The 22590-nt window shown below is 40.4% G+C and overlaps 1 protein-coding gene and 1 pseudogene across 1 annotated transcript; both read right to left on the minus strand.

The window, feature by feature from the left end:
- Positions 1 to 5906: 5906 nt before the first annotated feature.
- LOC149299681 (bromodomain-containing protein 8-like) lies at positions 5907 to 16013 on the minus strand. The gene is made up of 22 exons (XM_089486003.1): positions 15995 to 16013; positions 15222 to 15318; positions 13836 to 13905; positions 12996 to 13045; positions 12722 to 12844; positions 12139 to 12219; positions 11966 to 12030; positions 11594 to 11730; positions 11269 to 11487; positions 11007 to 11148; positions 10569 to 10799; positions 9772 to 10037; positions 9064 to 9447; positions 8889 to 8970; positions 8711 to 8751; positions 8395 to 8615; positions 8214 to 8306; positions 7892 to 7960; positions 7608 to 7785; positions 7190 to 7294; positions 6576 to 6620; positions 5907 to 5966 (listed from the first exon to the last, which is right to left on the minus strand). The coding sequence occupies exons 1-22, from the start codon at positions 16011 to 16013 to the stop codon at positions 5907 to 5909; spliced, it is 2778 nt and encodes a 925-aa protein (XP_089342129.1).
- Positions 16014 to 16856: 843 nt separating this feature from the next.
- LOC149299682 (spindlin-Z pseudogene) lies at positions 16857 to 17627 on the minus strand (annotated as a pseudogene).
- Positions 17628 to 22590: the final 4963 nt, after the last annotated feature.

Raw genomic sequence — 22590 nt, forward strand, 5'->3', positions numbered from 1 at the left:
AACTGCTAACAGCAATCACACTCCTATCAAGCCAAGGCAGCCAGTACATGCTGGAACCTGGGGATGATAGGAGTGTGAGTACAGCCTCCCTATGCCATGCTACCACCACCACCCCCCTTACACATCCATGCTATCACACACTCATTCACAAACATTTAAATACTCATTCATTCCATTTATCACACATACTTGCTCAAAAACCCTCCCCCACCCCCTTACTCTCACTCTAAGACTTCTGCAGGGGCCCGGCTGTGCAAGCAACTTCTCTGGCCCCGCCCCCAGAAGAAGGAAGGGGGAGGCAGAGTTATGTGACACTCTTCTAGCTTCCTGTTCTCCTGCCGCTGGTAGAAGAGAAGCTGCTCGTGACCAAAGCACCGGTAAGCAGCCTGGCCCCAGCGGAGGTCTGATTAGAAGATGACCTCGATTATAAGAGCATTTGCTCTGAATAAAACCTCGTCTTATAATCGAGCAAATACGGTATATTATTTTTGGTTGTAATGTCTCAAAAATCCATTTGGGAAGTCACTTGCCAGCATATATGGCAGATATTGCGAGGGAAGCAAAGTGACATGAGTCAAGTTACAAATTTGGTTATTGGATCTACCGGTTTCCAGATATGACTCCTTTTTCGGTAATTCTTCTTTACCTTTTAACTATTTCCTGATATCCTGGAGCCTGCTTCTCCCGCACTGGTCTCATGAAAGGTCCAACAAATCTGCAAGGTAGTAAAATAGCAAACAAAATGAGCCAGGACCATCAGAGAAGACTCTTGTGTTTAGAAGTTCACTCTCGCCTTTTTCAAGTTTTTCCAAATTCAATATGAGAATGTACCAACCCACCTGTGGCTAGCTATCATTTTCCAGATGGGTGTCAACATCTTTTTCAGTACAAGAGGTTCTTGAGATGTTTCTCTGATGTGTAAGTTGAGCCTGTAGGACAAGATTTGACGACAGTATATACAAAGAATAGTAGGGGTTTCTACCTGTGAAACACATGCTGACATTTTTAAATCTACTTTTTGAGCAGTTCTTTAAAACAAATACCATTGCATAATACCTCCTAATGTTAGGGCATGTTAGCTGTTATAAACAAGTGAACAAAAAAGAGCCACACATTTTAAAAAGGCAAAATCTAGTGTTCCTACTACCCTGTCAATGAATAATATCAAAAATGTTGTGTGAACACATCTGTCCCAAACAATTGCTCAATTTGTATGCATTTTACGTGCTACTATGTTTCTACCTTATGAAGCTGTTACGGCTCAAGTTTCATGTGAGGCAGTCCCCTTATCATATATATTAAAGTCTTGTTCCAAATGATTATGCATGTATAGTATAGTATAGTAGTTGAGAAAAGACTTGCGTCCATCAAGCTCAACCCTTTTCCTGTTCCTTGTTAACCTTTAAAACAGAACTCACAATGCTAGTAATGTAGGATGACTGGATGAGGAATCTTCTTGCATCTCATACTGGAGATCACATACTGAGGACTCACTATCACTCTCACTGGCTGAAGTACTGTCATTTGCTTCCCATGCACACCAACCACCAGTATAATCTTCATGTGAAGTCATTGGAGTCTCACACCATTTCTTTTTGTCTTTTTGATGACCCTGACAATAAAAAGCTATAGTCAATGTAATAAAAGCTTAATTATAGGCGTCATGCCTTTTAGCAGCGTAAACAATTAAACTATTGGTACTTTAACATTTTACACTGGAACAGCGTGGTTTTTACTTCCAACAATAAAATACAGAAATATAAAAGTATGAATACAGCTCCAATATGGATGTACTCTACAACGTTCAAAAAATATCCGATTACTTGGACCTGTAATGAATTCTTTATTAATCAATTAAAAGAAGCAATGGAGTAACTTGGAAATTCTACCAAGTGAAGATATCTGAACAGGTAATGAGATCTTTAATCCTATGCCCCTGCTCATAACAAGAACATAGACATATAGCTTGATTTTTATTATATTGCCCTACTAATTAGACATTACTTCTTTGCACACTCAATGGAAAGGTAATCCTTTGCGTATCGTTTATTTGAAATCACTTGAATAAGATTGACTGACCATAAAGGATTCATAGGTGTATATGATTCAGGATTCTCTAACCTGTACAGAGCTCGAGACCACACTCTGCAATACATGGGCTCTGTCCGACGCTACATCTTGGTCATGTTCTAACTCTTTTGCAGTAGATCTACCTCCTTCACACTCACTGTATGCTTCCGGTAGTAACATTGGTGTCGAGAAACAGCCCTGCTCATCGTCTGAGCTGTCGGAGGACTGAGTGCTCGAGAAATAGGAAAAATCCTACCGGAAGTAATACATAGAAAGGTAAACCATGTATGTATGTTGTAAACATGTTGAGGTATTAAGAGCAGTTCCAAACCCAGGAACATAAAAATCTGTTAAAAATACTACATATTTAATAAATTGAGGAAAAGAATTGTATAGGAAAATTATTTCCGTCTTCATGTGTGAGTCTGTAAGATGTTGAAACCTGAGGGCAGTCTAGGGGCAATATTAGTCTCCATGCCAGACAGAAGCACTTCACCTTACGTTAAGACATGCGTGGATGCAAGCAAGAAGTGGAGACCACAGTACCGAGGCATAAGGAAGAGCAAGGTCATGGCAATTGAAAGGTTAGAGGCTGGAAGCAGTAAGTCAATAGACTGAACAGACAAAATAATGGTACTAAAAGCATGCAGCCCTACTGAAGTAGCAGTCATTGTGAAGATACTGGAAGTAGAACTTTGTGTCTGGTATCTTTGGACAAACAGGTGAGATTTATACTGATACTGTTTTTAGAGAACATCTATAGAGATCTTCATTGGGTGCACTTGAAATGTATTGGTACTTATCTCAGTAGGTGCACATTGGCAGCTTCTTCTCATAGAATCATGTAATAGAGTTCAAGATACTAAGCAGCCTCTACTTCACATAATTATAGTGGGGTCATGTAGTAAGTCCATGGTCTTTTAGTCTATAAGATGCTGAAACCGAATCATAGATGTAAATCGCAATCTAGCTACGGATTTGCTTGTAACTTTGTTTACCTGGAAGATGACTGGTGGAATATATCTTTCTCCCTCATTCAAGTATGTACCAGCATCATCCAAGATTCCTTCATGTAGCTGCTCGAGGTCACCTAACCTTATGTAGCTTCCTCCTTCCTGATCTTCACAGGTGTCCCAGAAATCACTTAAGGATGTGGACCATGATCTGAATAACTTGCGCCACTCCTTGCCTGATTTGGGATGCATTTCGCGCCCTATCTGCTCAGGATTACATAGAATGGCATAAAAATGATTCAATAATGTTGCCATTAATATGAACAAAGTTAATATGTCATAATTCAAACTCTCATACATCACTCCTGTTCAATAGCACTTTATGTATACATGATAATATCTCTTAAATGGGTGTATTAAAAGAGGGAGGGTAACAGCTATGAGGCAAGCAAGGAAGAAAGCGATAAAAAAGGAACAATTCAAGAAATTATAAATGGTTACTTTTCTCATTACAAGAGACTCTTGGTTATTCTACAATTAGCCTATTACGTTCTTGTGTTTACTGCAGGCTTTAAGTTAAAATAGTTCACAAACAAGATTATATAGCCGAAGTTCAATTCCTTATGGTCCCCAAAGCTAATATGAGGGGGTCATGGGAGTCAAAGAGAGGGATTAGTGTCGCTATAGTACTGGGTAGGAGGAAAGGGTAAATTACAGAAACCACTGGTATTTATGATTAGAGACTATATCCATGTACCTTTAACAAACAAACAAAAAAGAATATATCCATGGTAAGGAGTCTAAAATTGTATTGGATCTCTGTAAGGAGTCTTTGAGTAGCATTAAAAATAACAAGGGAGATTTGTATTTCTGCTTTTGACAAATTTCTTAGTCGTGTGAATATGTATGGGGCGGACATTGCATGTACTTTTCAGTAAAAGGTGTATAGTGAACACATTGATGGATCTGAAAATGAGCTGTTTAAGAAGAAAAATCCCATCAGGCAAGTAGGTGATGATTTAGCGGCCGTTTCAATAAGTGGCACATCCAGCAGTAGATCACATTAAAACTTTTTTGTAACTTGTGATACGATTTGGGAATGTAAACATCCATTTTGGATGTCCCCATACAAGGAGGGAAACCTGATTTTAGAAATGTATTCTGCACATAATAATGCACACCATTGTGAATTAACTGTGAAAAAGGTAAGGGCCAGAAAGGCAACAGTACAGGTATGAAAAATCTATGTCATAAATTAAGTCTTTAAAAAAGCTTTACTATTTAAGGAAAAAAAATCTGGATCTGTGGTTTGAGAGCTCAGATTAACTGGGATGTAAAACCAAGATACCAAAAATCTTCTGGATGGAACAGAGACAAAATGGCAGTAACGTGATGGTGTATTGGATTTCACACAAAATTAGTACAATAATGAGATCCAGAAGTCCAAACCAAAGTCAGTAAGTGAAAGATATAATACAATAGGTGCATAGACCAAGGGAGTAGCATGTAGGGCCCCCCCAATAGATATATAAAAAATGAAAAACAGTCAAGCACACTCTATGGTAAAGAAAACAATGAATTTGAAATGAAAAAGATCCACACAGAAACCAAAGTTTCAATCACTTGTGTTGTGGCTCTTCATCAGGGCAAAAAATGAACAGGAGCCCAGACATGGAAATATACATAAACTAGCATTTAAATTCACAGAGCACAGGCAGAGCCTCAGAAAAAAGTATAAAATTGCCAAGTTTGTAGTCAGGAAGCCTCTAACTTGGCTTGGCCCCTCCAACGCTACAGCATGGAAAGTTTACCACGGTTTCTTTTCTGTAGACCTTAACTAAATCACACAAGAGACCAGAAACATACTGTAAGTCATGGAGGAAATGGAATTTTATTTCATGTAAGTCAACATATACATTAATACAAAAAGTATACACTAGTTACAATTCACATTATTCTGCTGAGAATTATTATTTTGCTTTGAAGTTAATCGTCCTTCGTTACGGCGCACATGTATTAGTCGTTTTCAATCTGATGCGGTAGAATCCATTCTACCAGTTTACGAATAGCCTCTTTTTATTTTTTTACATAATATATTCTTGTTTGTAGCTTCAATCATTGGCAGATCGCCACCATAAACATGATGCCTAATGTCACAATTTGAAGCTATACAATACTATCACTTTATGTATAGCTTTGCTGTGATACCACTAAAAACACAATGAGTATTATAAATGAAGTGGTACATATAGAATAATACTAACTAGTGGAATTAAAGTTCTAGTAATTTCTGGGCCTTGTGTTAAGGCTTCCATTGAAGATAAATACGCAGCCAATTTGTGGTACACATAAAACATATTTATAGCAAAATGATGAGTATGTCCGCTTGATGGCATGTTGATGTAATAAAAAAAAACAAAAACCCAAGCTGTAACAGCATTAAATTACAGCTGGGGTTGCACAAGAACAAAAGATAATTGTCTGATGTTGAGAATTGTCTAAGTGATTGCATTTAGAACAGGCTCCTGGAGCCCAAATAAAAACAACTTAATAAATACAAAGGGAATTGTTCTGTGTTCCACACTTCCACAAATAAATACTCATCTCCACACAAAATCACACTTGGTTTACATGGCAATCACAACGACCAATTCAGGCTTTGCACACAAGATGGTAGGCGCTATTAAGCTTGTTTGCTGTACATATCTACAACCTATTTACACCGTTCTGTCACAATACCACACGGCAGCGCAAAATGGTCTCACAGTAAAACCCATACAAAAGGGATTTATAAGCCACACAAAAACCGCCTCTAACACAACAGCGATTCTTCATTCGTTAAGCGTAGCCCAACGTGGTGCCCAACTTCAGGCCAAACACGGCTCACTTTTTCATTTTCATGTCGGCTTCAATCGCACAACGCCGGCCTCGAGTACCGCCATCCTGTGAAGCAAGAACACAAAGATCAGATTTACCCAGAACCTTCGCTAAACACATTTTCTTTTCCTGTTCGGATTTTTTTTTTTTTCCAGTAACTGAAGGTTTTCATGAGATATAAATATCTCTGTTTCTATACTGCAATAAACACGGCTCACATACCTGCGATCCTAAGCTGGGAACTCCTGCTGCCTCAACCCTGTCTGTATTCAGAGATCATGGCTTTCCCAATCACTGCTTTAACTTGGAATAAAAACTATGCTTTCAGGAACAAATCATCTTTTTCCATGGCAGGATAGCTGACCCTATAAACTCTGGACTCAACGCTGCATTATAATGGAATTGCTGACAGTCGCCCTGCATGCAGCATTTCTGTAGCTGCATCAAGGCAAACACAGAACTCTGTCTCTTTAAGGAGTAGATGGGATGAACGGAAGGGATACTTAGGAAAGAAAGCAGTTGACTTCACAACAGACAAAGTGAGAGGACTGGGAACAAGAGCAATAAATCACATTGAAACGAGTATATTAATTAGCTTTGTAGAAGAACAGCTCACGCACACACACACAATGTATAAATTATTTCCCCAACTCACTGCAGCTATTCAATACTTACAAAGAGAGAGAGAAGGAAGGCAGGAGAGCCCATGGGGACACTGTCCTGTTAAAGGACAAACAGAAAAACAGGTCATATACCACAGAGACTCTCCAAACACAAGACACACTAAGAAGCGCTCAGATACACATAAAGCAGAAGAGGAGCCAGAACCCGGACACGGAGCCCAGAGTGGCAAGCGCGAGAGTCAGACAACGGCATAGCGGGGATACTCCATTTAGTGTTATTCTCAGAACAATACGGTGCTGGCTTCTCTTGCAACTCAAAGCAAACAAAAAGAGGAGAACTCAACGACAATTCCACTCCCAGCTGATTAGCCTGACTAATGGAAACGGCAGAGAGGACTTGCAATGAATAAATGAATAGCCATCACGCTGCAACGGTGGGAAATTTTTTGTCTAACAATATTGATCCTCTATTACACGGCAAACAAAGAAAATGATGCTTTGAGCTAATTTCCACTGAAGACTTCTAGGCAGGAAAGTCCAACATAAAACAAGCAGTGCTTAACCAACGGTTATTTCCAACTATACCTGTTCCAGCATGTTGGAATTACCATGCATTTTACCAGTGATCTGATTCCTATTATCTGAATGTGTTAGGGCTGTTCATACCTTCTCGGAGGCATCCTGCTTGCGTGTGGAGTCGCGACCCCTTAAGCTCTTGGCGCTTATCCCTGACTCAGATGTCTGCATGATTAACTGGGTAGCCAGGAATTGCTATTTGAAGGAGGAGACAGAGAGTAACCACTTTTAGGCCGTCACACTTAAAAAGGATAGCAGTGCCAAAAAGCAAGTTTAAATAAAACAATATTTATGCTAAAATTAAATTTTCCGGGAATGAATAAAAGCGTGTTTTCAATGCATAAATGACAATAGAAATCCGTCAACGGAAACAAAACATAGCGAGTCGTTCTATATATTCAAACGACTGTGAGGCTGGCGGAGAGGGAATATTTGATAACTTCTTGTGATATTTATTTCTTCGTAAAAATTGTTATTTGTGTAAACACACAATGTTGTAAAGACCTACCTGGATCTGTTCCAGCACATCTCTCTGCATCTCCACAGCCATGTGATATACATCATGATCAGAGCTGTTGTACATGACAGCATTCTGAAACATGAGCATGATGTCCCTCTGGAATTCTGCGGTGGTTCGTATCAAACCAGTCTCAATGTTTTTCTTTATAGTAGACAGATCCATGGGTCTTAGAGATGGCAAATGAATCGAAGATGGCAAAGATTCAAAATTAGTCTAATTAGCAGTTACAAAAAAAAAAAAAAGTAAAAGTGCAGAATTACATACTGATTTACCTCTGAACAATGCTGTGGTAGCCAGGAGCAATATCATCCGTCACAGGTTGGAGGAAAACATTGGCGTATCTTGGAAATGAGAGGATATATATTTTAAAACCTGTGTGTTACATTGCCTTTTAAAAATGGGAGAAAAAAAACCTTCTGAAAGTGTGCTTTCATGCTTTTTACAAATATATCACCACATGGGGGAATTAGATTTTCTTTTTATATACTGTGTGCACCATTGAACATTTTTTACTGAATGGTATAATGAAAATACGTCATCATTCATATGCGTGGGCAGCCATCTTTGTTATGCAATACACATCTAGTAACTGACCTGTGATTGGCTGCAGCTCTCCATACCAACATGATGGCTTTTTTCCAGATTTTCTGAGCTTGGATAGCCTCCTGGTCTTCACTGCAGACAGAGCTGAAATAATGAGAGTTACATTGTTTGTGCAAGATAAATAAAAGCTACAGATAGGCTGACTATGCAAATTTTCAGTCCTCATGCTTACAATTGAGAAGATGCCGGGCTGCTCGGTATAGAATCAGCATGTGTGTGTGACTGAAGCTGAGCATTATGGATACTGAAACCATCATCGCTTTCACTAATAGGGGGCTCATTATCCATCTCAGACAAATACTCCTCCCCTGCTTCCTCTTCCTTCGGTTCCTCGGGGCTCCCAACCTCACTTGTGACATCATCATCGTCATCCTCTTCGTCTCCTTGGGACTCCTATAACATATGAAAAAAAGTTTGGAGAGGCATTTGTGCCAGCAATCACTTCTCTAAATGCAATTTTGAAACCATTTTAAACAAATGAAGTATACCTTGTTGATGCTGTTAGACTGGGGCTCAGATTTCACTGCGTCTGGAAATGGGAGGGAACAGGACAATTAAAACATTTATAAGTCATCAATTAATGGTTCCATTATCCCCCATACTCCATACTAATCCTACTTAAACCCCCGGATCTAGTAAATGTATTCTACTGAACTCGGTGCGCACCAATTAGCACTGGTCTCTGTTCAATGTTTTTCTCCTGATCATTTGTGAAATTCTCGCTCTGGGAATCTTCTAAATGGAGTTCCTACAGGCAATAGATAAAAAAAAAAAAAAAAATACTATAGAAGCAAGTTTCTTTTTTTGCAATACTTGAACTTTAGCATTTTAAGATTATTACCTCTGTTTTCAATTGATGGTCTGATTCTTCTTCCTTGATGGGCTCTTTCACACTGTTTTTTATTTGCTCCTCAGAATGTTCCTGGTGTCCCATTTGAAAAGCTGAGCGAGAAGGGAATGAGCTTCCTTCTGCCTGATCAGGGTCCATCTCTGGCTCAGATGGCTCGGTTTTTATTTCCGATGTCAACTCCATGATGTTCATTATAGGATCGGGTTCCTTGGCCACTGGAAGGAGAGGTTGTCCAAGGGTTTCCTGCTTTGCTGTATGCTCCTGAACAGCCTGTTCCCATGGACCCCCAAGAGCTTGGGGATCATCATTCTCTTCGCAGAAGGACAAAGCAGCCTCCACCGCAGCTACATCCAACACCTCTGGATGGTCATCCACCTGAGCCCATCAATAAAATGTTTAGTTATGCTATGAAAAGTGTAAATAGTAACGAAGCTGATGAATGTTGGTCCGACAATGTGACAAACTGTAAACAAGACATATACAAAAACTCCAATATCATCCCATGACTACCATGTTATCTACTTCAACAAGCTTTTAGACGAAATAAAGAAGAGACTTACAAATATTTACGCACACAATTTCATATCAAAAATATCTATAGTATGCCCAATAGTAGGTTTGACTATTTCCTTTCCTAACCCAGTGGTGACAACTGGTTCGGCATGGTGAATGTTTGGTGGAATGTTGCTCTTTATTTACCTTGTCTTCAATGATAGCAATGATGTCACCCACGGTTTCAAAATCCAGCTCTTCCCCTGTATAAGAAACAGCAATGTCCATCTTCTCAGCTAGGTCCAAGTCTCCTTTCCCTTCTGAGACCTCATCCTTAGGTTGGCTGCTTCCCTCACCACTTCCCAGGCACTCCTTGTTGATGGTGTCAATTATCATGGAGATGTCTGTGGCGTCCATGGACACAGTGACTGTGTGAGGATCTGAAGCTGCATCACTGCCCTCTTGCTGGGACACTATAAAATACATAAAAAGCAAAGGAACCAGTTAATTGAAAAAAGGTCTTGATTAATGTTTACATGGTGATGGGTAGCATAACACTATAGTCAGCTGTATATTGTATGTGCTGCTCTTGGAAATCTGGTAACTAAAACATCTCACTGCTGTTTCAAAATCTAGCAATTGTATTTGCCAATTGTAATGGGGAGTAGTAACATGTTCTTTAAGAAGAAAAAAGTAAACACATACATGCTCTAGCAATTGTTGCATGCCCTGGGTTGGTTAACATAGGACAATTATAACACACACACACACACACACACACACACACACACACACACACCTCCCCTTAATAATAGGAATGTAGATATACCCCCTATACTTTCACTCTTTTTGTAACTAAACTAAGATTGTTATTACAATTTACACTCACAATCTACAATGAGTAGAGAGACACATGTACTACTACAGTACATATGTAGTACTACATTGGGAAAAGATTTAAAACTGGACATCTAATCCTTCCAAGTACAAAAATCCAGGTCTACAAAAGCAGATTGATACAGAACATCCCCAAGGCAAATTACCTGGGACTGCTGTGGCCATTGGCAGTGCTGACATCATAACAATGGTGGCCTGAGACTCAATAGGGGTCAACAAAGATTTAGACGGAGATTCATTGGTGGCGGCGGCAGCAGCAGCAGCAGCAGAGAAGGTAGCAAGAGGTGTGGCAAAGTGTGTAGGACCAGCTTCTAGAAGCCGGGACAAGGTGGGAGCACCTACCAAGGGCAAGAACAGGACAAGAAAGGAGGCCAGGAGGAGACAAAGCAAGGAAATAAAATTAGAATGAAACTTAGATTAGAAACTGCGGGAAGCGTTGATGCAATGGCATTTTTAGAGACAGGAGTGTAGGGGATAGACAAAGAAAATATTTGGTAGTTGGGGCAGACTGAATCATATGCTCACTCATTTGCCTGAAAACATACCTGATGCTGCTGGGGATGCTGGGACTGTGCCTTGAACAGGATGCGTCTCACCTCCATGAAAACCTGGTAAGACCCCAACATCCATAAGGACACCTGAACCAGCAATATGACCAGGTGGTAATGCTATTTCTCCTTCACTGACCTGGAAAGAAACAAACAGGTATGGCAAGAAACTTTGACTACTAAACATCACGTACACCCTTGGTCAAACTATGGGAGTGTGGGGACACGCTCTGTTGGGACCAGGGGTGGGGTTCCATACCAGCCGGGGACTCGTGGGCAACAGGCTGCCTTTCTTCAAGAGTTCCGAAAGCAGCGGGGAGGGGGGTGGAGTTGCTTTCTGTCCCACCATCTTTTTCTGGGGTGAGTCGTCCATCACAGGGGTCAACAGGGACTCCAGGGGGGCAGAAGTAGGAGGAGGGGTATCAGGAATCCCAATGAAGGAGGAGACTGGGGTACTCGGCAAAGATCCCACACTTACCTGCAAGGAATAAGAAACAATATAAAGATATAAATAATTAAATTTTATTCATAAAACATAGCTGTTCCCTCTACATATATTTATAGTATAAATCCATAATACACACCCCTACATTTCCCTCCTCAATGCTATTTGGTGTCAAGTCCCCAAGGCCAAATTCTCCTCCAGGAGATAAGGATCCTACTGAGGTGCGGCCCATGGTGCTTGAGGTTCTGCGTGGAATGTTCTTAGCAGCCTGTCGAGCTAAAAATATACAAAGAACAGTGTTAAAGATACAGAGAAGACAATTATTAAAATAGTGTGTAATATTGTGTGTAATATAATGGTGTGTAATAACACCAAATGTATTTACTGGAACAAAAGAAAAGGGAAAACTGTTTCTTCTTAAGAAAAAAAACAGTCATATTCCCAAAACACTGAATTTTTGTGATATCCACGAGGCCATACCCATTAAATATGTGTTCAACGGAGTTCATACCTTGATATGCAGCATCTGTAGCCTTCCTCTTCATCTCTGCCTCCTCCTCTTCTTGTTTCTTCTTGCTACAAACACGAGACAGACTTCATTTAATTATAAACAGAAACAATAAGGGTCATCCACAACAGCATGAGTTTTGGTTGAAATGCAGAAATGTGGAACAGAGAACCCACACCAAAATGTCATTCCAGATCTCCTCCAGTTTGCCGTCGAGGTGCCCACTTTGAATCAGCTCCGCTTCCTTCTTCAATTTCCTACCAACAACATGAGAAACCATGTGAGCAAACCCAGAGCTGTGCCCTCTAAAGTATTCAAATACATAACTAATATATATATATATATATATATATATATATATATATATATCTCTGCATATCGACAAGGAAATTAATCTGTACTCCCCATATGGTAATTGTAATATAAGGCAACAAAAAAAGTTTACCCGCTCTGCTGGCTCTATTAGGTAGCTTGTTGGCAGCATGTACTATTTGCATTATTGTACATATCTATCGATAAACCGAGGGTTATACAGAGTAAGGCTGATATAGATGAGCTTTATAGATGAGATTTAAACTAGTAAAACCCATATCACTTTAAAGCAAAACACCAGATTAGGGGAAAAACAGATGCTAAAGATAATTGTTGACCAACTACATGTTACAATAATACTTCAAACCACACTACTCGTAAATTAACCCTCCTTTTATGTCCCAATACAGGCTAAGAGAGCTTTTGATACGAATGTGACACGATTACCTGTACTTCTCCTGAGTATCCTTGATCAGCTTCTTCAATTCCTCTATTCTTTCAGCTGTGAGCTTTCTCACAATGACATCCTCCACTGTTTCCACGACTTCCCCTCTTTCCCCTCGCTTTCGCCTGAAGGAACGGATAACAATAAATGACTAAGTGACCCATTTATTAAGCCAAATGCAAAATACGTCCCAAAAAAATTTGTGCAAAAGCATTTAAACAAGACACAAAAGAAAGATGGATATTAAACGGACAGCATGGAAAAATGTCTACTCACTTTGGGGTCTCTGTGGTCTCCAGAAGCTCGGAATACTGTGAGGCGCAATGCTAAGGGAGGAAAAAAGCAAAATAAATAATTAAAAGCACCAATTGATTTTACGGCTTTCCCTCCAAAGCTCCCAGTAAATTTTCAATATTTTTATGTAAAAAAAAAGAAAAAGAAAAAAAAAGACGTACTAACCAACGTGATCATTATGAAACATTTTCTTGAAAAATGTGTTCTAAATGAAAAAAATAACCTAGATTTTATTGTAACAAAATTGTGTTACCAAGAGATGACACACAGGTGACTATCGGTTTTCGAAAACTATTTTTGCAAAAAAGAAAAAAGGGTGAGATTAATATATTAGGCTTTTTCAATATTGAAAATAAGACAGAGGTGGTCTTTTGCATGTGCAATTACCATCATGGCCGGAAAGTATTGGTAATGCAGTGCGGCATTTTTGCTTTAGTCATACGTCAATTCTTAAAATCCTAATATATACAAAAGCTAAGTAAGCACCTTGCAAACTTTGCTTCTGTTCACTTTGTTCTAGAAGCTATATAGAGTTATGAAAGAGCACTTTGATGAATTATTTTTCACAACTGTATTTTGAACCCAATTTATTTATTTCCAAAACAGCAGACACTACAGGGTCCGAGTTCTCTTTCTTCTTTTTACCATTAAATGACTTATCAGTCCACAGCATATTACTTACATAGTGCAGCGTCTCTTACAACACATACATTGAAACAATATGACAAACTAGAGCGGACAGACTAAGACAAAACTACGCATTAGGTAAAGAGGGAGCAGCTCGCAAGCTCACAGTGTGCGGTACCATCTCCAATCTCCTACCTTTTGAGAAAACCAGTCTGGGGGACGACCCGGTTCGGCAAAAGGCTTTATGGCGCGACTCACAGACACCCTGCAAATAGGAAACTGTGTTTATTAAGCATTCTCAAAAGCCCAACTTCAAACGGGGAAAAGACTGCGGGGAACCCATAGATTAGACGAGAATAGAAAACAAAACATCCTCAATATTTAGCGTTTAACCCCTTCAATCCCCTATAGACGTACCAGGACGACCAAAAAACGCCTATTAAGAAACCCCTATGGACGTCCCGGTACGTCCAGCCCTTCGTGCAGCGTCAGGGACACATCCCTGCCGCTGCACGGGAGACCAGCCTGGACTCCCCACTGACACCAGAAGCCGGCATTGCCGGCTTTCTGCTGTCCGATCTCCTGTAACAGCTTCTGGCATGAAAGCCGGTAACCTGTTACACTGTAAACTGCCCGATCGCGCAGTTTCAAACGCGCGATCGGGCATTCCCTTCCGGGTTGCGTCACTGCTGACGTAACCCGGAAGGTCATCGGAGGACAGGATATCCCCTGCGGTGATATCCTGCCCTCCAATGAGGCACAGAGACGCTGCTGGAAAAGCTGGGAAAAAAAAATGTATTCATTTAAAAAATATTAAATCATTAAAATAATAATATAAAAAAAAATTATAATATGAGCTGTGATGTCATTGTGACATCACTGGCATGCTCAGGAGGTCCCTAGGAGGACCTCTAACCCTTTCTGTGTAAAAATAATATATAAAACACACAAAAAATGTAAAAAAATTAAATAAAAAAAAATATATAAAAACATTATTAAAAAAACCTTACTTCCCATTGCCCTAGCATAACATCTAGCCAGTATAACCCTCCTGCCCCCGTTCACAACCCCCAAACCCGTTAAGCCATAGGCATAAAAATTATACAAAATTGTACACCTAATAGTATGCTCCCTGGTGCTGGGAAAGTCTGGAAAATCTATATAAATTAGGTATTTCTGAAATCAGGACACCTGAATTGATAAACTTGGAGGGGATTTTCCATCACTTTACCTAATTTTGTGAGGATTCAGAGGGAAAATGTAAAAAAAAATTAGTTTATTTTTCTAATCTTCGCTAGTTTTTACTAAATTTCTCATTGTAAATTTTCAGCTAATCATCCAACTATGGTATCAAACGAAAGCTCTATCTCTCCTTGAAAAAACAATATATAGTTTACATGGGTACACTATTCACAGGAAAAGAGAATCATCTCTGATCCGACATACCCCAAAAATGGCAAAATTGCTCCGGGCTTTGAGGTACCACAAACCCCTGGGATTGAAGGGGTTAAGATTACGGCCAAGAGAATAGATAGTCTTGCATTCCTGTGTTTGTGTCCGTAAACGAAAGGGACTTCTTACCAGTTCTGGTCGCCACTGCGCATGACAGAAGACGCGAGGCACAGCTTCTCCCGGATGGACCATGGCTCCGTCGGACCAAGGTTTAACAGCTTGTGCTCTTCGGAGGGAAATATGGAAACAGACCTCATCGGTTAAGGACCCTAACAAAAAATTAGCCACATACAACCAACTGGACACCACATGAACCCTAGTCATAAAGTGGGATGTTAACTCTTTGTACACAGACTGCCGCCCCCAGATACAGCCTCCAATCTGTTTGTCCTTAAAAAGGCAGCTGTCAGACCCATCCTTCTGTGTGCTTTTCCTTTTAATCAATGAAATCACATACACATTCATCATATTGCTTCATCTTTAAATTTCTTTCAACGGATTTTTTTTTTTTTTTTAAGAGATACATGAAAAAAAACCTGCTTGATGACCGTTTTCTGTTAAGGAGCAGCAACGGCTTGTAGGTATCCCTGTCTAACGGACACAAAGCTAGGATGTTCAATTCTCTTAAAATAATCGCATACGAGCCAATAAGCGGACATAAAACCATTTATTAGACGTATGCGGCCGCGGACACAACTATTGTGTTACGTTTTAACACAACTCTATAGGAAAAGAAGGTACGATGCAAAGTAAGCACCTCCCCGGCACTCTAATAGTTAACAATGCAATATACGCTCTGCAAAGCGAACCCAGGAGCGTTTTATAAGATGTAAGCATTTCGGTGTTTTCACTGTACACAAAAAAAAAACAAAAGTGATAAATAAACACGCCAAAATACTCACTCCCCGTCCCAGCCGCCATTTTCTCAGCTATAAAGTACACGCCCCCCGCCGGAACACACAGTATGACGGGAGCTGTGATTTAACGCAAAGGCTCCTGGGGATTGTAGTCTGCTTTATTGGGTTGGATGGAAAGCCGTGCCAGTTGCCTGAGGATGCAAACAGATGCTGTTTGTTTTCAGCGAAACGGGAAATCTCCAAAGGCTTGAAAACTCGTTTTAACCAAGGTTTCTTTTTACCTTTTGTTTCTCTGATTCCAAATTGCTATGTGATGCACTTCTTGTTATGTACTCGTTGCACAGAACAGTGAATTACAACGGCATTATATAAACAACGGCGCTATACTCCCTACAGTGCACAGATCAGGGAGGGCTGGCACCTTCTGGCCAGGGGCAGGTAGTACCGAGTGGCCCCTTTGCACCCCTCCTGGTGATAAATGTATGCACTAGCACCAACACTCACGCACCATAGCAATTATTCACCCTCACAAATCCTACCTCACCCCGATCACAAGTCCTACCTCACTCCCTCGCACCCTTATGTTGCTGGAGCCTCTCTATAGCTGTGCGAGCGACAGCGATATTACATCAGGGTCACGTAACATCGCTTTGCGTGAAGCCACTGTGCTCCCACCTCTACAAGGGTTTAAAGAATCTTGGACTACCTTGGTGCTTGTTTTAATATATCAAGATAACCATGTTTATGGATTGAGCGTGCTGTAAAATTAATGACAGATGGCTTTTTACAGTTTTTGACATTTTTAATTCTAAATTTCAAAATTTACAAAGATAGTCTTTCAGAGCATCTCCATTGCTCATTTTTGCCCCTGCAATCCTTATGTTTGGCAGTAGGTCCACGGCCATATTTAGGATATCTTCATCAAATTGTAGACATGAATTTGGATGTCGTCATCAAATTTTATGAAATAAACAGAAGGCTTGGCTTCCACTTGATGAATAACCATGCCAGTCCTTTTCAAGCCATCTTCTCTGGCACATTCCACCTTCTTTCCTACTAGGCTGTCCACAAATTCTCTAGAGTCCCATTCAACTGAGGGGGGAACGTTAAAGTCTGTCATGATGCGGAGATCTCCATTCTTGTAGTCATCTAGAAGCTGGTACATATATAAGGCATGGTCGTTTTCGTAGGATATATAAAAGTATGTACTCAAAATGGGAGCTTGTGCTAAAACAATTCCTCGCCATTCATCCTTGGAGCCGTCTTCTGCTTCAAACATATGCTCCGCTGCTTTTCCAATAATTGTATCTGCCAAGTGGACATCTCTGATTTGGGTGGATGCAACTCTGCCCGGAAGAACTTCAACAGCTGACACTCTTTCATCCTTGTAAAGTTCAAGTCCATAGACCATATCAAAGCTGTCATATTTTATAAGATACAGTGAGGGGTTCACTGACACTTGATCCAGAACAGTTCCTTTCCAGTGAGTTATTGACCCATTGGCTTCTTTCCACCCGTGTTGTATTCTACGGCCAACTATATTTCTCTGAAGGTGTGAAATATTAGTTTTAGTTGGTCCCGCATCGCTCCGATGTTTTTTCTTAATGGTGTTTGAAACACTTGCATGTGCTGCTTCAGCTCTGGATCGAGATGTGATCTTGACAGATTTGGTCTTCATTCATCCGTGTATATGCGGGCAGCAAAGCTGCCAGACTAGGGTGGAAATCCTATTTCCTCCAATGTTGGAGAAACACAACCTGCACAATTCAAAAAGACTGCTTTCTTTTCAAACTCAAGTGCTGGGTTACTCCAATCTCTCAAGGACAGGATTTGGTATGTCAATGCCCACCAGAAAGCCTTGAAATGACAACATCAACAGCTCTCAAGAGTCATGTAATTGTTGAAGAACAAAGGAATGCTGTGACGTCATGAGTTATGCAGGAGAGCATTTTGGGGAGTTTTTTTGTGCACACTTAGAAAACAAATACAGATATTACAGATTTGAATAGAAAAACATGGATTGTATCTAGTGTATCTTTTTGATCCATAGTGTTATCACCATGAATGAACCTGTCAGAGTAACATTTATTTTAGAAAATAAGAAGGCCTCTAATAAAAGGGGAAACCTTCTAAACAAATCTAAAAATATAAAGCTAAAATTAAGATAAATTAATCATTCAAGTTTAAAACCTCTGAACTGTGCTTTTGTATTTAGAAAATTCTGTTTTTGCTTCATTAATGCTTGAGGAAGGGACCTAACAACTTGGTCTTGAAAGCTTGCAGTTAAACTGTCAGCCAATAAATGGTATCATCTTAACCCCTTCCATACCGGTGACGTACCTGGTACTTCCTGGTTGGACCGGTACGTACCAGGTACGTCATCGATGATGCGCGATCCAGCGTTGCTATGGACGATGGGATCGCGAGGGGCGGCTGCTACTGACCTCTGGGTGTCCCCAGCGATCTGTAGCAGCCACTCCCCCTCAATTCCGTGCACGTGATCGCTTTGAAGCGAATTAAAACATTTCAATAAAACTGCGGTCTTCAAGGGGAGGCGCAGTACGAGGACGCCGGTCCTGAGGGGGTTAACTATACTTTTCTCCTGTTTTTCCACGGCTATCACGGTACAAACCTTTTGATTATTATAACTGATTATAAAATATAAAGATATGTGTCGCTGTACTTTTATAACCATCCTTGCTTACTTGTTACTGATTGTGGTACAGAAACTGCATAATATCTGCCGGTGCATTATGTAGTTAGAGCAGAACTCAGATTATATAGTAAGTAACATCATTATGCATTACAGATTGTTTGGTTTTCTTATACAGATACATTAACACATAGTTAAAAATCACATTATTATTTAGATTACTTGCCCTATTTAAGTGTTCAGTGTTTTTTTTTTATAGCATTGTACATATTCCCTTTCGTATTTAACTATCTGACTATACTTTCCACCATTAGCAATCCTTAATCTTTCTATTTGTAGCAGTCTATGCTGATGATTATATTGATTATTGCCCTTTTCTTTCCCTAGATCAATTGCTGATTTGTTCATTTCATGTCTTGTTTATTCTTTTGGTTATATAACTTATTGTAGATTTTAATACTTTTAATTGTTGTGCCTATTTGGAGTTCTGTTGCCGTTCTGTAAATTATTACAATTCAATATATATGTGTATATTTATATATATATATATATATAAAACGTGTGTAACAGAATTTGGTTCACAATTTAGGGTGAACTTGTGGGCTCTGGCTATCCGGAGCCTACCCTTGCAGGACCCGGCCAGGATTGCCCACTGACGTCGGTAGGTGGTCCCGCTGACGTTGTGGGAGTTTCCGCTAACATCAGTGGGCGTTTACACTGACATTGAAGGAAACACCCCCATCTAAAGGGGAAATGGGTGGGGAGTAGGGTGTGTCAGAACTCCGCTCCCACCCCAGGCAAGATTCGGGTGTTGAAACGGAGAAGCAGCACTTCTGGATTTCAATGGGCAAAGCCTGGACAGTTCCCAGGTATGCACATATCCCATTACTCACATAAGACACAAATATAGATTTAGTCTTACAGTGGCCTTTTGATCAATAAAAAGAGCATTTACAACATGTAAAAAATTGGGAATTAGTTTTTTTTTTATATTAACCTACCTACACTATATCTGATTATACATGTAATGCCACTTCCTTTTGAAATAGATATTTCTTAATAACATTGTGGGTTTGTCAGCCAAGGTTGCGTGCCTGCTTTACCATGGCAAGGAGAGAATTTAAATAAAGAAAAACATTTACATATTGGAAACGTGGTATTATCTTTTTAAAAACAAGGGCTTTATATATTAAAAATTAACATTTTGCACCAGGGAAACTAAATCAAACGTGTTGAATAAAATAAAAAAAAATATGTTCTCTATACAGTCAACACAAAGAAAAAGTTTTTCATGAGATCATAACCAGAAGCCTTGGGTGGGCCGGATCTTCTAGGATCTCCCCGAGGAGGGAACCACCGAAGTCTTCTCATCTGCAAACGGAAGTCTTCAAAGGGGGAGTGGGGCCAGGTTCATTACCATACAGCTTTATTGTTATTGTTTTATACAGCACCATCAAATTCTGTAGCGCTGTACAATGGGTACACAGGACATAAAAAGTAGTATGTAACATAACAAATTGACTAACAGAGACAACAGGTGAGGGGGGGCCCTGCTCAAACGAGCTTACAATTTGCGCAATAAAAATCATAGTTAATTAATTCTGCGAGAGATCATTTGCAGCGAGAGCGAAGCCCATTTGGTTAAAAGAGACTTTTGAAGGAACACGCCAGGATTTCGATCAGTAGCAGCATGTACAGGGTATATAGCCATGAGCCAATGCATGTTATCATCGACGGAGCGGCTTTGTAAGGGGTCACCAGAACCGCAGCATAACGGTCATTTAATACTGAAGGGGAGGACGATTCCTTTCCTCCTGGATCAACACTGCATTAACATAAACTAAATTGCTAGCCCCACCTCCACATGCAGCCACCCCCCAAAAAAGAGGACGAGCTCCAGGAGCCTATCCAGGGAAGTTCCCTGGTATGCTTATGTGTGTACAATGGCAGCAGCCATCTTTACTTGCTGCTGTTGTGATGTGCATGATTATCCCTCCGCATCCCAGTGTCTCTGTGTCTAAAGTTGCTGATTTATTCAAAAAGCCTGGTGCAATAAGGCTTTTCCCACAGATCCTTCAAGATATTTCCCTTTACAGATATTTCCCTAAACTGAGCGATCAGTCCAGAGCTCCATGATTCTATATAGATTGTTTAGTATTTCCAAATTTTGCTTGGCTTGTAGTATTAAAGTCATTATAAGACATTGGCTTAATTCAAGGAGTAAGGCTTAACTTCTGTCCCATGTTACTCTAAGAGCTGTTGAGCAAAGAAGGCTTCTCAGCCTCCACAATCTGTATCCTTGTCACTCAAGCCACTTGGGAGAACCAGGAAATCAAGATACAATCCCACCCAGCATGGCATTCCTTAGGCCAGTGCTTCTCAATCTGCAGTACTTGTACCCCTTGCACTTCTACGGATAGGTTTAAAAGATTTTTGAAAACCTAAATCATAAAATTTATGGTATTACATGGGAATCCATCAGGGGAGGGCCGGCAGCCTCTGATCTGGGGGGCAATCACAAGGCAGGATCATTTGGCATCCTCACATAGGAGTAGAGACATATGGCCACTACCTCACTCCATTTGTCAGTCCCTGGGTGTACAGTAAATGCACAGAGGGACTTAGCAATAGACATGGTTATGGCCGCCAGCAAAGCCCTCTCCATTACGCTTGGTCTGAGTGCTAAAATAGGATCTCCTTTCCCAGCACTTAGAAGCAGGCAGTGGCAACCCACTAGAGCAGCAGGACAGGGATAAGCCTCCTCCTGAGCCAACAAAAGCAGGCGAGCCAGCAGCGGTACCTAAAAGTAGATGTAATCTAAAGTCAGCAAATTAAAAAAGAAAGTAATGGCCAAAAGCACAAGCCAGGGGGATGCCCAATGGGCAACTTTCCTTCTGATTGCCCCCGGGCCAGCCCTCTCCTGGTCTATGTAAAGGGAAATGATCCTAGGGCACAGACTGGGTTTGTACAAGTTGTGATGAGCGAAAGGGCTTTGCCGGCAGCGTCTCGGTCAGACAGCCCCTGTATTTTAGTTTTTTGGCCCTTAGCACACGACCAGTTCATAAAAGCCTAGTAAGGCCTGAAGAGCGCATTTCCCAGGTAGTACTATCTGTTACAACACTGTGCTTTAACGCTTAAGTGACATTTTACTGCAGGGCTCTAACACCTATATTAAATATTCAATTTCTTATGACAATACAAGAAATATATTTAACTTCCAATGTTATTATAACAATAATGCATGAAACAAAACGTAAATAACACACATAAAATGAAACCAATTTGATTGGTGGGTGAATGTATTTATTTTCTATTACTAAAATAAACTACAGAACGCATTGAAGGGGTGGAACGAGTCACCAGCACAGTATTCTCACCCGGAAGCTTCAAGCGGCCCACTAAGCTAGGTCGAAAATACAACAAGTTTGTTCGACTTGGCGACTTCCCTTATTGGGCAGACGCTGCCGTCTTAGTAGTGATTGGGTAGAATTGACAAGGGTCATTGTGATTGGCTGAGCGTAATAGCGCCTGGTTTGAATTCCATACTTTCTAACAGTTGGGGAGTCGCGAGCGTGAGTGAAAGCAGTACCTGCTCCGGGAGGTAAGGATCGGTACCGTGGAGCGGTGGGTTTCCCGGGGCAGGGGGGTGTCAAGCAGATAATGTCAAGTTTTATAAATCCTTGTCGTGTGTTTTTATTTATAAATTAAAAAACAAAGCACGACTCCTAATTCAGACCTTTTACGCAGATTAGGAAATGCACACCCACTGTAATACAAACCTCTGCCTCTTGTGATACGGTTATAACGATTAATGTCCGTGTGTTCGCAGGTAAAGAGTAAATATATCAAATTACTTGCATACCTGTTCTGTATAAAAACCAGTGTGCTCATACCTCCCAAAGTCTGCCTTGGGCCAGGGCACCTTTAGATATATGTATGTGTGTATATATATGTATTACTAGATACATATATAATGAGATATATATGA

The sequence above is a fragment of the Sceloporus occidentalis genome, unplaced genomic scaffold, assembly GCF_023333645.1.
Source record: "Sceloporus occidentalis isolate IW3139 unplaced genomic scaffold, rSceOcc1.0.p SCAF_28, whole genome shotgun sequence".
NCBI classification, from domain to species: Eukaryota; Metazoa; Chordata; class Lepidosauria; order Squamata; family Phrynosomatidae; genus Sceloporus; species Sceloporus occidentalis.

Coding starts and splice junctions, on each gene's coding strand:
- LOC149299681 (XM_089486003.1), bottom strand. Junction 12,845..12,995: donor GAGACCACAGAGACCCCAAA/GTGAGTAGACAT, acceptor CCGTTCCTTCAG/GCGAAAGCGAGGGGAAAGAG. Junction 8,616..8,710: donor AGTCTAACAGCATCAACAAG/GTATACTTCATT, acceptor CATATGTTATAG/GAGTCCCAAGGAGACGAAGA.